The 13,052-nt window shown below is 41.8% G+C and overlaps 1 protein-coding gene across 1 annotated transcript in view; it reads left to right on the forward strand.

Moving 5' to 3' along the window:
* Positions 1-4,376, forward strand: part of EVC2 (Ellis van Creveld syndrome 2) — a gene marked incomplete at its 5' end in the record, with an annotated part of 146,739 nt that extends 142,363 nt beyond the window's left edge. Inside the window, 2 exons of the mRNA XM_011935424.1 lie at positions 1,623-1,724; positions 3,901-4,376. Of these exons, the coding sequence (XP_011790814.1) occupies positions 1,623-1,724; positions 3,901-4,168 (370 nt within the window). The remainder of the gene's footprint in view (positions 1-1,622; positions 1,725-3,900) is intronic.
* Between the last annotated feature and the right edge of the window lie 8,676 nt (positions 4,377-13,052).

Below are 13,052 nucleotides of genomic sequence, written 5' to 3' on the forward strand. Positions count from 1 at the left end.
TAATAATATTAAAAATAAAACCAGGTTTCACAGCCTGGTTTTCCCAGTGCACTGCTTGCCTGCCTGCACGGACATGCAGGTGGCAAGTATTCAAGGTGACTCTGGAGTAGGAACATGTGTGGCTGCAGGGAGGCCACTTCTGCCTGCCTGCCACCCCTGTGGACCTTGTTTTTGGTGCTTCCCCTGCAGCCAGCTTAGTTTGGGAGGCCGATGGGGAGAGATGGACAGGCCAAGCTGGGACGAGGCAAGAGGGCTTGAGGTCAGTGTCACCATGGGCATGAGCATGGCCTTTCTTTGCCCAGCCTCATGGCCGGGCAGCCTGGATGACTCTGGAGTCCCAAGCCACTAACCCAGTCTCTGAGGGCAAGGCATACACTATTCTTGTGTCCCCAGCACCTGGCATCTGGCCATTACATCAGTTATGAGTCTTGGGTTTCAAGCAATGGGAACTGAATAGTTAATCCAAGCAAGAATGGGTTGTATTGAGGGCCATGTCAGAATCCAGGAAAGAGCCAGTGCTTAGGCCCCAGCAAGGGCAGGGCCAGGGAAGCACTCGGGGCGTCCTCTCTGGGGTGCTGCCTTCAGAGGACCGCCCTTCTCTGCTCCAGTAGTTAGACTCCTGGGAGACAGCCTGCTGGGCCCAGTGTAGGACAGGCTCCATCTCCACCACCAGCTGGGCAGGTGTGAGCCGCCAAGGCAGGGGAATGAGTCTAGCACTTCCTTTATAGATTTGACACCTCCCACTCTCCCAGACAACACTCTCCAATGCCCTCTGCTTCAGTCTGGGACCACACATCTTTGTGGCTTTAGGGCTCCCTGCCTAGCCCACCTTCCAGGTTTCCCCTGTGCTTCCCCAAGTTCTGTATTTGTATATGCATAAGGCACTTGTAGAGCTCCCACTGTGTCCTCTGTCTTAGGTACTAGGGTTACGTGGAGGGTAAGCCACAAAGCCCTGCATGCGTAGAGCATTCATCCCAGCGGGGGAGGCAGCCAGTATGTAAGTCAGCGCACAGATCCCATTCCTTCATGAGTGCCCCAAGGGCCCTTTGCTCAAATGTCTCCCCCAGTCCCAGTCAGCCTCCTTCTGTCTGTGATCCCCTAGACTTGGCCCCTTGAGGGCAGAGGTTGCATCTTGATGAGGCTGGAGAAGGCATTTGATGAATGTGCAGTGAATGAAAGAATAAATAGCGAATGCTCTGGGGATGCCGGAGTGCTAGTGGCAACCAAAGGTGGCATTGAGAGATGGGTGGGATTACTCATCACTTAAAGATTCTATTCTTTTTTTTTTTTGAGATGGACTTTCGCTCTGTTGCCCAGGCTAGAGTGCAATGGTGCAATCTCGGCTCACTGCAACCTCTGCCTCCTAGGTTCAAGCGATTCTCCCTGCCTCAGCCTCCCAAGTAGCTGGGATTACAGGTGCCCACTACCACACCCAACTAATTTTTGTAGTTTTTAGTAGAGACTGGGTTTCACCATGTTGCCCAGGCTGGTCTTGAACTCCTGACCTCAGGTGATCCGTCCACCTTGGCCTCCCAAAGTGCTGGGATTACAGGCGTGTGCCACCGTACCTGGCCAAAGATTCTATTCTTTTTCAAACTATACGACTCCCTTCTTGCCTGCAGGAAACACCAGAGCTGGTGGCAAGCCTTCGACAGCAAACTGCGAGGAGATCTGATAAGCAGAGGTTTAGAAAAGATGCTCTGGGCCCGCAAGAGAAAGCAGAGGTAATGATGGGCCCCTGCCCGTGTGGCCGGGGAGTGGGTGAGCTAAGCTGCCTGTGGGCCGGGCTGGGGAGGCAGGAGATGACAAGGAAAAGGAGGTTGCTGCAAACAGACAAAGATTTGTGACCCTGAGGACCACAAATCTTTATTCAGTGGGCTGAATTTAGAAGCTGAAGATGAGCTTGTGGCCAGCAGTGAGAGAATGTTCTCAGTATTTATTAACATTTAAATTACTGTATTTATTTTAGCTAATGGCTATTTTTAATGGAATGTAATTAGAGGAATTCCTTATAGCTACTGTTCACAAAGCCCTTTCATGTCTTGCTGCATTGAGCCTTCCAGACAGTGGGGATGATAAAATGGAAGCTCAGGGAGGTCAGAACAAGAGGCCCCAGGCCAGCAGCTGGTAAACAGTGGCCATGAGATTTGGGGCTGCCTCACTGCCCCCTTTATTTCCTTACACTTCCAGCCTTGCGCTTTTTACCTTCACCCCAATGCCTTTTTCCTTAGCTGTGGCTATCACACACCTAGAGAACAGAAGGAAGTGCGGGGCAGAGTGGTCTTAAATTGCTGCAAAGTGTTGACCAATGTCTCCTGTGATTCCAGCTAGCGAAGATGTAGAAACGAAAAGCAACATCAGGTAGATTCATGGGGGGTTAAACAGTGATATCAGTGTGTACTCCGGAAACAGTGGCTGTTCAAGGGACGTGTCTACCTCAGTCCTGCCCCTTCCACAATTTCTCAGAGCTCAGTTGAAGGCGCTGAGACCAAACTTCATGGATTGTTCATGATAAAAAGCTTGGAACCATCAGTAGCCTGGTTATCATAATATAGTCTTAGATAAGTTAGATCAGGATATTGGCCAAGAGAAGTACATGCAGTCCTAGATAAAGAAGATTAAATTCGTTCTATAGAACTCTAAAATATTCCATTAGGGACATTCCTAGGCTGCACTAATAGAAATGGAGTGGATACAGATCAAGAGACACAATGGTCCCACTGTCCTGGCTCCCTCTGCGGGCCTTTGCTCTGCCTAGAGGCACCATGGATCCATAGTGGAGAGACGGAGCTGAGTTTGAATCCTTGTGCAGACTTACTAGCTGCAAAGGCAGTAATTAGTGGTAATGGCAATGGAGCAGAATCTACCACATGCCTTCTGGGAGGGTCAGCAAGCCTGCAGTGACATGCAGCAGGTGCATCCCCAGTGACATGGTCTTGTCCTGCCCTGCTTGGGCAGAGAGCGAGCGCTGTGGCTTTCAGGATGTATAGGGCTTTTGGTGGTGGTCACCATCATTATCAGGAGCAGCCTGGGAGTCAGGGGTTGGACTGCCCATGGCCAGGATTCCAGCAACCTTTTTATGGGACATTCTCAAAGTGTGCCACACTCTACTGTGGCAAACACATTTTGCCTGACTTCTAACTGTTGCTTTGTAACCAGGTTTCATCAGCCTGCTTTTAGGGTGAGGCCCATAGGTGTACTCATAAATGTTTAACAATTGGCTGGTGGGGAGGGGGGCAGTGGTTTCTGATTGGTAGCATTTGCCAATGTCCATGGTGTAAGTATTCCCACTATGGCTGATCTGATGTGACACTAACAACATGACGACAGTGGGATTGCAAAACCCCTGAAAATGGACCAGGTGTGGTGGCTCACGCCTGTAGTCCCAGCACTTTAAGAGGCCGAGGTGGACGGATCATGAGGTCAAGAAATCAAGACCATCCTGGCCAACATGGTGAAACCTCATCTCTATTAAAAAAAAAATACAAAAATTAGCTGGGCATGGTGGCACGTGTGGGTAGTCCCAGTTACTCAGGAGGCTGAGGCAGGAGAATCACTTGAACCCAGGAGGCGGAGGTTGCAATGAGCCAAGGTCACACCATTGCACTACAGCTGGGCAACAAGAGTGAAACTCCATCTCAAACAAAACAAAACAAAACAAAACACTCCTGAAAATGCAATGGTCATGAGCCAGGAAGAGCTGACTACAGTGCACTGCTGTTACAGGCTTCAGCTAATTTTACAGCAATCTGGTGACCAAGGGGGGAAAATAACCTTTCCTTAAAATGGCACTGGGTTGGGGAATTCAGGACCCAAAGAGAGATTCTTTTGGAGAACTCAGAACACTCCAGAGGGTACATTGCCAAAAATGATGAATTTGATCTTTTGTTCTTTCTTTAGCATATTAAAGAAGACGTGTCTCCCTCTCAGAGAGAGGATGATATTCTCTGGAAAAGGAAGTTGGCCACACCTGTCACTGGAGCCCATTGGCGAACTGGCCCCTGTACCCATTGTCGGGGCAGAAACCATTGATGTATTAAACACAGGAGAGAAGCTCTTTATATTCAGAAATCCAAAGGAGCCAGAGATTTCACTGCATGTTCCTCCCAGGAAAAAGAAAAACTTTCTGAATGCCAAAAAGGCCACGAGGGCCTTGGGTATGGACTAGCCCAAGGGAAAACCCCGCGGGAGCATCTGAAGACAGAAGGGATTATTTTCTCCTGCCCACCAGTGTCGTCTGTTTATATAATGTACAACTCACAAATATAAATTGCACATGCAGAAGGCACAGACCCCCCAACACATGCAGACTTTCACGGACTCGGTTTAATCTTGTCTCACGAATTTCCAGACGGCCCACTCTCCTCCGTATCACAGCTGCATAAGGTATGGGCTGTGTGGTGACAGCCAGATTCTCTGCTCTTATGTTTTGTATTTGTTACATATTCTATTTTTATAAGGGGAACTTAAAAAAATAAATATGTTTTGCACAAAGCTCTTTATAACAAAACCCATGTTTGCTTTATGTAATAAGCATTTATTTGTAATTGTGTCTTGCATTTTGTTCCCTGTGTGGTGTTCAATAGAGAGATTCACCCTCCATCACTCCAGCTGCCAAAACATGTGCCAGCCCCTGGGGTCTACCATCACCAATTCAAATCAGGGTTCTTTTCCCATTTTACAAATGAGGAAATTCAATGGCATAGAAAACTGAAGTGATTATTACAAGATCATAGAGCTCATAAATAGCAAAATCAGGATTCACACTTTATGGCCCCCAAACCTCATCCTTTCTCCTGGCCTTGATCCATGGACACATAACAGCCCTCACGCAGTTAGCTATAAACAGACTCCATACAAGTGCTTGTGTTTTATCAAGTGCTTGTGAAAGTGCTAACCCTTCTCATCCACACAGCAGTGCATGAGGCCAGTGATGGGTCACTGGGGCTGGGCCACATCATGGTATCAGCCAGGCAAATAGTATAATTACAGTGGGTATTTTCTGACAGTAGGGGATGGTTAGGATGAGAGTCCTCTCACCAGCAAGGGAAAAAAGGGATGATTGATTAAAAAAATCACACATCTTTCACATGAGAGTTGCTGCTAGACCTTTCCAACAACTTTTAACCTACTTTGTAACGGTCAGTAATATCCCCAGCAAGGTGAGTATCCCTATTCCCATTTTATTGCCAAGGAAGCTGAGACTCAGAGTTTAAAGAATTTGCCTATAATCAAACCACGTATACAGGAGGAATCCTGAGTCTTCTAACTAAAATGCTATCTGCCTTGGATGTCCCATTTCCATTGGCAAGCAGAAGACGAAGTCTTATTTGCAGTTTCCCATCAGCATGCATGCAGCACCGTGACATGGACCTTTGCTGGGATTGCATTTCTCCCAGGGGACAGCAACCGTGCACCGTCTTCAGTTGCCACTTGACTACATGGCTACATTGGCAGCAAGGTACAGGTAAACAGCTTGAATGCAGGAGAGAAGAGATGATGGTGCCAGTTTTCCCATCCATCAGAAGGTCCAGTGGGCCTCAAGTGAGGACAGAGAAAGAGGAGTGATTTTTACACACAGGGCAGCAGAGTGGAGAATGCATTGTCTTGGGAATAAGCAGACTGGAGTTCTCATCCTGCACCACTGCTTGACGGTCATGTGTTCTTGGCAAGCAGATACAATTGGATCTATAAAGTCCACCACATCTATGTCCTTCTCTAGCTTTTTAAGGTAATTGTCTGCATTTCTGATAATTTCCTGTTTCTACAAGGGCTCTGCTAGAATTATGCGTAGTTGAAAGTAGATTGCATGCAAAGATTTCAAAAAAATGGCTCAAAATTATAGGCTGAAGCCTGATTGAAGAGGCTGTTAGCAACAACAGGAGGTGCCCAAGCTGCTCAAAATCTAGCATTTGAACCTAATTATAGCTCCTTATGTTAATAGAGAAAGACTAACTACTGATTTACCTTTTGTAAACTCACTGCACAAAAAAATGCCAGCATGTGTTAGGGAAAAGCCTGTGTTTCTGGAATCAGATAGACCAGGTTTAAATTGTGGCTCTACAACTTTTTAGCAGTCATTTTACCACTCTGAGCTTCAGTCTCTGTATCTGTAAAACAAAGGTCCTGATGCCTTATTTTACAGTAGGGATGTTGTAAAGAGTGAAGAGACTAAATATTATGTCTATAATGTCTGATGAAATGTTGGTGTGCAATAAGGTAGCTTATTTATTTTATCATATTTTAACATCTTTACAAAAATCCGTCTGATATGTTTTGGCTCTGTGTCCCCACCCAAATCTCACCTTGAATTGTGATCCCCATGATCCCCAGATGTCAAGGGCAGGACCAGGTGGAGGTAATTGCATCACGGGAGTGGTTTCCCCCATACTGTTCTCGTGAGCGAGTCTCATGAGATCTGATGTTTTATAAGTGTCTGACATTTCCCCTGCTGGCACTCCACCTTCCTGCTGCCCTGTGAAGAAGGTGCTGTTCTTCTCCTTCACCTTCTGCCATGATTGTAAGTTCCGTGACGCCTTCCCAGTCATGTGGAACTGTGAGTCAATTTAACCTCTTTTCTTTATAAATTACCCAGGCTCATGTATTTCCTTACAACAATGTGATAATGAAGTGTTTCTTTCATTCCTTTTGCCATCCTAGGTGAAGGCTGTTTTCTTGAAGGGCTGTATCTTCACACAGAAGCCTACTCATGAGAGACAAGCTCCAAGGAACTTGGATTTAGAGGACTTGAGCTCAAGTTTGGGCTTTGTTACTTAAAAGTGGGGCAAAGTTGAGAAATTTACTGAGCCTCTCTGGGGGCTCAGCTCCCTGTGTATTCTGTCTTCAAGGAGTTTGATCTAGTTGCATTGAGTAACACAAAAATAAATAATTGGTAAATGCAAGGTGTGAGACACACATACAAAAATCCTGGCGTGGGAATTTGGGAGTGAGGTCAAACCTGGCAGGGGTCAATTGGGGACAGCTTTGTGCTTATGACTCCTCCACATTTCCACACTGCACTCTTTGGAAGGAAATCACTATGAGCAGCACACATTTAAGGAATGGGGACGTAAGTCTACCTCCTTGAGGGCAAAGTGTCTACATAGATTATTTGGAATTCTGCATGGGAGATGATCTCCTCTCCATTTATTTTTTCAATTATTTATTTCTATTGCTGTGGACTCATGGATATTTATTTTATACTTTGAGTTATAATCCAATAATAATGTGTTGCTCTAATTGTTCCAGCTTTCAACATTGGGAGCTCTTTCTGTTGTCTCCCATATCCCTTTAACATAACCCCATCAGTGCAGATTTTTAAGTTTTTCTGAGTACTTCCTTGTTTTCTGGCACTAGAAGATGGTCTAAAAGGTGAGCATTATAAAAGATGAGCACTAGAAAAGATTCTCATCTTTTATGTTTCCAGTCCTAGAATCAGACATTCTCCAAGGAGTCTGATTCCTTTTATTGGAGAATGGTATTAGAAACTAAATTCTAAGCCCTGGATGTGCTTATTGCTACTGGAGTGTTGTTACTTCTAGGCCCTCTAAGCTGGCAGAGCAAGAAAGTATATGTGTGCATACTAACCTGTTTATATACACATGTCCATTAATATTTTCATATGTAATAATCTGGGTCTATATTATGCTAAATATGAATTTACTGATGTCTCCAACACGAATCTATTGCCACATGAATCATTCTGGCCTTCTCCCCTTTTCTTTTTTATTATTATTTTTTTGAGACATGGTCTTATTCTGTCACCCAGACTGGAGTGCAGTGGTACAATCACAGTTTACTGCAGCCTTGACTTTCTGAGTTTAAGTGATCCTCATACCTCAGCCTCCCAAGTAACTGGGACTACAGGTGCATGCCACTTCACCCAGCTAGTTTTGTTTGTTTGTTTGTTTGTTTGTTTCTGTAGGGATGGGTTCTCACTATGTTGTCCAGGCTGGTCTCAAACTCCAAGACTCAAATGATCCTCCCGCCTTGGCCTGCAAAGTGCTTGGATTACAGATATAAGCCACCACACCTGGCCCTTCTCCTCTCCATTCCAACAGTGAAAAACGTGGCTCCCATCATTTCCCAGCCATTTACTTAAGTGGTCAGGTCCAGTACATGTGTGGAGCATCATCAGGGTTTTGATAACCTGGACCCACGTGGGAAACAACTTTCTCAGTCGAGTACTTACATGCAGTTTCTTTTGCATTTAAAGACTTTACTCATTTCCAGAGTTACTTAGGTCAGCATCTTTTTCTTCCAACCTCTTCAGTGAAGTTGTTTCTTACATTTGAAATGCAGTTAGATTATTTTGACACATTCTGCATTGCTTCCTAGAATTCTCTGGATTTCTTAAATGATTTTTTTAATCTGCATATGATAAAGTCAATTTTGCATTGACATGGCACTATGTATTTGTTAAAATGATTGTATAAAATGATATAAATTTGTATAAAATGACATAATCATTTTAACAAGCACATATTGCCATGTATCCATAATTACACTATCATACAAAGTAGTTTTACTACCCTAAACAACTTTCTGTGTTCCACACGTTCAATCTTTACCTCCTCCACCTGAACCGCTGGCAATCACTGATCATTTTACTATCTCTAGAGGTTTTGCCTTTTCTAGAATGTCCTTATAATCAGAATTTGTCAAAGGTCAGTTAACTATATTTGTGTGGGTCTATTTCTGTTCTGTTCCAGTGATCTGTGTGCCTGTTCCTTCACCAATACCACACTATCTTGATTACTGTAGCTATATAATAAATCTTGAAATTAGTATGAGTTCTCCAACGTTGTTTTTCTTTAGTATTGTTTTGACTCTAGGTCTTTTGGCATTCCACATAAACTTTAGGATCAGTTTGTCATTATCTGCAAAGTAACTTGCTGGAATTTTGATTGATATTCTATATAGATCTATAGATTCCATAGGTCAGGTTGGGAAGAACTGACATCTCCATAGTATTGAATCTTCCAAATCATGAATATGAAATATTACTCCTCCATTTGTCTAGATCTTTTGATTTCCTTCATCGGAGTTTTATACTTTCTCCATACAGATCCTGTACATATTTTTAGATTTAAACCTGATCATTTTATTATTTTGATGGTATTTTAAATGGTATTTTTAACATTTCAAATTCCAATAATTTATTTCTGATATATAGGAAAGCAGTCAATTTTTGAACATTAACCTTGTATCCTGCAACATTACTATCCTCACCAATTAGTTTTAGAGGTTTTTTGTTTGTTTGTTTTTGGTCAGTTCTGAGATGTTCTATACAGACAATTAAATTGTCATCTGAGAACAAAGACAATTTTATTTATTCCTTTCCAATTTGTATATGTTTTATTTCCTTTTCTTGTCTTATTACACTAGCTAGGATTCCCATATGATATTGAATAGAAGTAGTAAGAGCACATCTTTGCCTTATTCTTTTTTTTTTTTTTTTTGAGATGGAGTCTCACTCTACCCCAGGCTGGAGTGCAGTGGGGTGATCTCAGCTCACTGCAAGCTCTGCCTCCCAGGTTCACGCCATTCTCCTGCCTCAGCCTCCCAAGTAGCTGGGACTACAGGTGCCCGCCACCACACCCAGCGAATTTTTTGTATTTTTTATTAGAGATGGGGTTTCACCATGTGAGCCAGGATGGTCTTGATCTCCTGACCTCGTGATCCACCTGCCTCAGCCTCCCAAAGTGTTAGGATTACAGGTGTGAGCCACTGCGGCCGACCATCTTTGCCTTATTCTTGATCTGAAGAGGAGGCATCCAATTGCTCATTATTTAAGTATGAGATTAGATATAGGTTTTTTTGTGTAAGTATTTTTTATCAAGTTGAGGAAGTGCCTCTCTATAGTGTGCTGAGAGATTTTGTCATATGTGTTTATTGAATTTCATCAAATATATTTCTGTATCAATTGATAGGATTTTTTTTCTTTAGCCTGTTGATGTGATGTATTCCATTAAATGATTTCAGAATGTTGAACCAGCCTTGCATAGGGAATAAATCCCACTTGGTCATGGTATATCATTCTTTTTATAAATTATTGGATTTAATTTGTAAATATATTTTTCAGGATTTGTTCATCTATGTTCATGTGAGATAGAGGTCTCTAGTTTTCCTTTCTTGTATTTTCTTTATCTGTTTTTTATATTACAGTTATACTCACCATGTGAGTTAGGAAGTATTTTTCTGCTTTTATTTTCTAGAAGAGATTATGGAAAATTGATATTATTTCTTCCATAAACGTTTACTAAAATTTACCAGTAAAATGATCCAAATCTGGAGCTTTCTTTTCTTGGAAGGGTACTAATTATAGATTAAGTTTCTTTAACAGATGTAGGTTTATTTAGTTTATCTCCTTCACGTTGTGTGAATTTTTGTAGTTTTTGTCTTTCAAGGGATTCATTCATTTCACCTAAGTTACCAAAATTATGGGCATAGGGTTGGTCACAGCATTCTTTTATGATGCTTTTACTGTTCATGGGATCAATAGTGAGACTGCTCTTTCATTTCTGATATTGGTGATTTGCATATTTTCTTTTTGTTGTTTTTTGTTTGTTTGTTTTTGGTTAGCAGGTTAGCTGTTTGTCAATTAGATTGATGTTTTCAGAGTACCAGCTTCTGGTTTCATAAAATGTTCTCTATTGTTTTCATCTTTGCTGATTTTTGCTCTATTTTTTATTATCATTTTTTTCTGATTGCTTTAGCCTTAAATTGCTCATTTCTCTTTAGTATCCTAAGGTGGAAGTTTAGATTATTAATTTTAGGTCTTTATTCTTTTTTTATTTATGCATTTAATAGTATAAATTTCCCTTTAGGCACTACTTGAACTGCAATACACAAATTGGGGTAAGTTGTATTTTCATTTTCATGTGGTTCAAAATATTTTTACCATTCTCTTGGGACTTCATTGTCCCATGTGTTGTTTGGAAATACGTTATTTAATCTGCATATATTATGGTATATTCTATTTATTTCCCTTTTATTGATTTCTAGTTTGATTCTATGGTGATCTGAGAGCATATTTTGTATAATTTCTGTTATTTTAAGTTTGTCCTTTTTTTTTTTTTTTTTTCCTAAGACGGAGTCTCGCACTGTCACCCGCGATTGAAGTGCAGTGGTGCAATCTTGGCTCACTGAAACCTCCGCCTCCCGGGTTCAAGCAATTCTCCTGCCTCAGCCTCCTGAGTAGCTGGGATTACAGATGCCTGTCACTGTGCCTGGGTAATTTTTTGTATTTTTAGTAGAGATGGGATTTCAGTATATTGGCCAGGCTGGTCTTGAACTCCTGACCTCGTGATCTGCTTGCCTCAGCCTCCCAAAGTGCTGGGATTACAGGAATGAGCCACCACACCCAGCCATTAAGTTTGTCGTTATGTGGCCTATCTTGGTGAATGTTTCAAGCAAAGTTGAGAAGATTCTATATTCTGTACTTATAGAAGAGATTATTCTGTAACTGTTAGATCAAGTTGATTGAGAATGCTGTTCAGGCCAACTATATTCTTACCGATTTCTTGCCTGCTTGATCTATGAATTACTGAAGGAGGGGTGTTGAAGTTTCCAACTATAGTAGTGGATTTGTGTATGTTGAATTTGCATATATTGTTAAAAATATTGTATAAATTTTTCCTTGCAGTTCTATCATATTATGCCCTATGTATGGTGATGAATTGATACCTTTACCATATGTATTCTGCTTCTTTTTCCTTGTTAAATTTCCTTGTTCTGAAGTCTGTTTTGCCTCAAGGCAATATAGCTATCCCAGCTGTCTTTCAGTTAGCGTTAGCAAGGTGTATCTTTCTCCATCCATTTACTTTTAACCTGTCTCCATTTTTATAATTAGAGTGGGTTTCTGGTAGACAACATATATTTGGATCTTTTTAAAAAATGCATCTTACAATCTCTAATAGATGTTTTTAGTCCATTCACATTTTAAGTGCTTATTAGTATAGTTGGATTAATATCAGCCATGTTTGCAAGTGTTTTCCATTCACTGCTGAATTGCTTGAACTCCTTTCCCTTTTTCTCCTTTCTCTGGTTTTGATTAATCATTTTCTCTTACTCTATTTTATCTCCTCTCTTAAAATATCAGTTATACTTAAAATGCTTTTGGGGCTGTACTTATATCCCTTTTATCCCCTTTTATATATTGACCTTCTACTATGGAGATGATGACTCAACTCTCCTTCTTATACACATGCATGTGCACACACACACACACATACACACACCCTTCCTCTCTCTAGTTATCGAATGCAATTAAATCACAGTTTTAAGTAAATATTTGGCATTTACAACATGAATAACTAATAAATTTTTATGTTTAGCTGAGCCATATAGTGCATTTGAATTAAATACATTTCCTTCTTTGTGCAACTTTTGGTTTTTATTAGAGTTAATAGTTGGCTTGTAAAAAAGGACTCATCTTTTGGAGATGCACACAAATATTTATGGATGAAATTATATGTTATCTGGGATTGGCTTCAAAATATTCTGGAAGGGCTTCTGGCTATGATAGACTTAATGTATTCCCAGTCTTCTCTGTCTCCAAGCTGTGACCTTCACAAGTGTTTCTTAGCTTCTCTTCAGTTCCCTCAAGTGAGACAGGAAAGACTGAGGGGGCTGGAGCCAGGAAAATGTCTTCCCTCTGGCGGTGTGGTGGGGAAGGGGATAAGGTCTGTTAAAGTCATGCAGATGCTTCAGGCCTATTATACAATGCTTGCTTTTCTACTCTTTCTCCCAGAGCCACTAGGGGATTTTTCTTATCCCTGTCGTGAGCATCTGGTGAGGTTGCTATCGGTAAAACCAAACAAAGTGTGAGGGCCTCCCTAAGACTATAGGCCCTTAAAGTTTCTTCCTGAACTTCTAACATTTCTTACAGGGCAAGTTATGGGAGTCTACTTTCAGCCCCCAGCAATTCATCAAAATGACCATGAAGTTTTCTTACTGGTTATGGTTCCAGAAGCTTCTAACTCCAGATAAGCAGGTCTCAAGTGTGATGCTGTAGGTGAGCTTGTCTTTCCAGATTTGGAGGCAGTGGC

Source organism: Colobus angolensis, unplaced genomic scaffold (assembly GCF_000951035.1).
Source record: "Colobus angolensis palliatus isolate OR3802 unplaced genomic scaffold, Cang.pa_1.0 Scaffold143, whole genome shotgun sequence".
NCBI classification, from domain to species: domain Eukaryota; kingdom Metazoa; phylum Chordata; class Mammalia; order Primates; family Cercopithecidae; genus Colobus; species Colobus angolensis.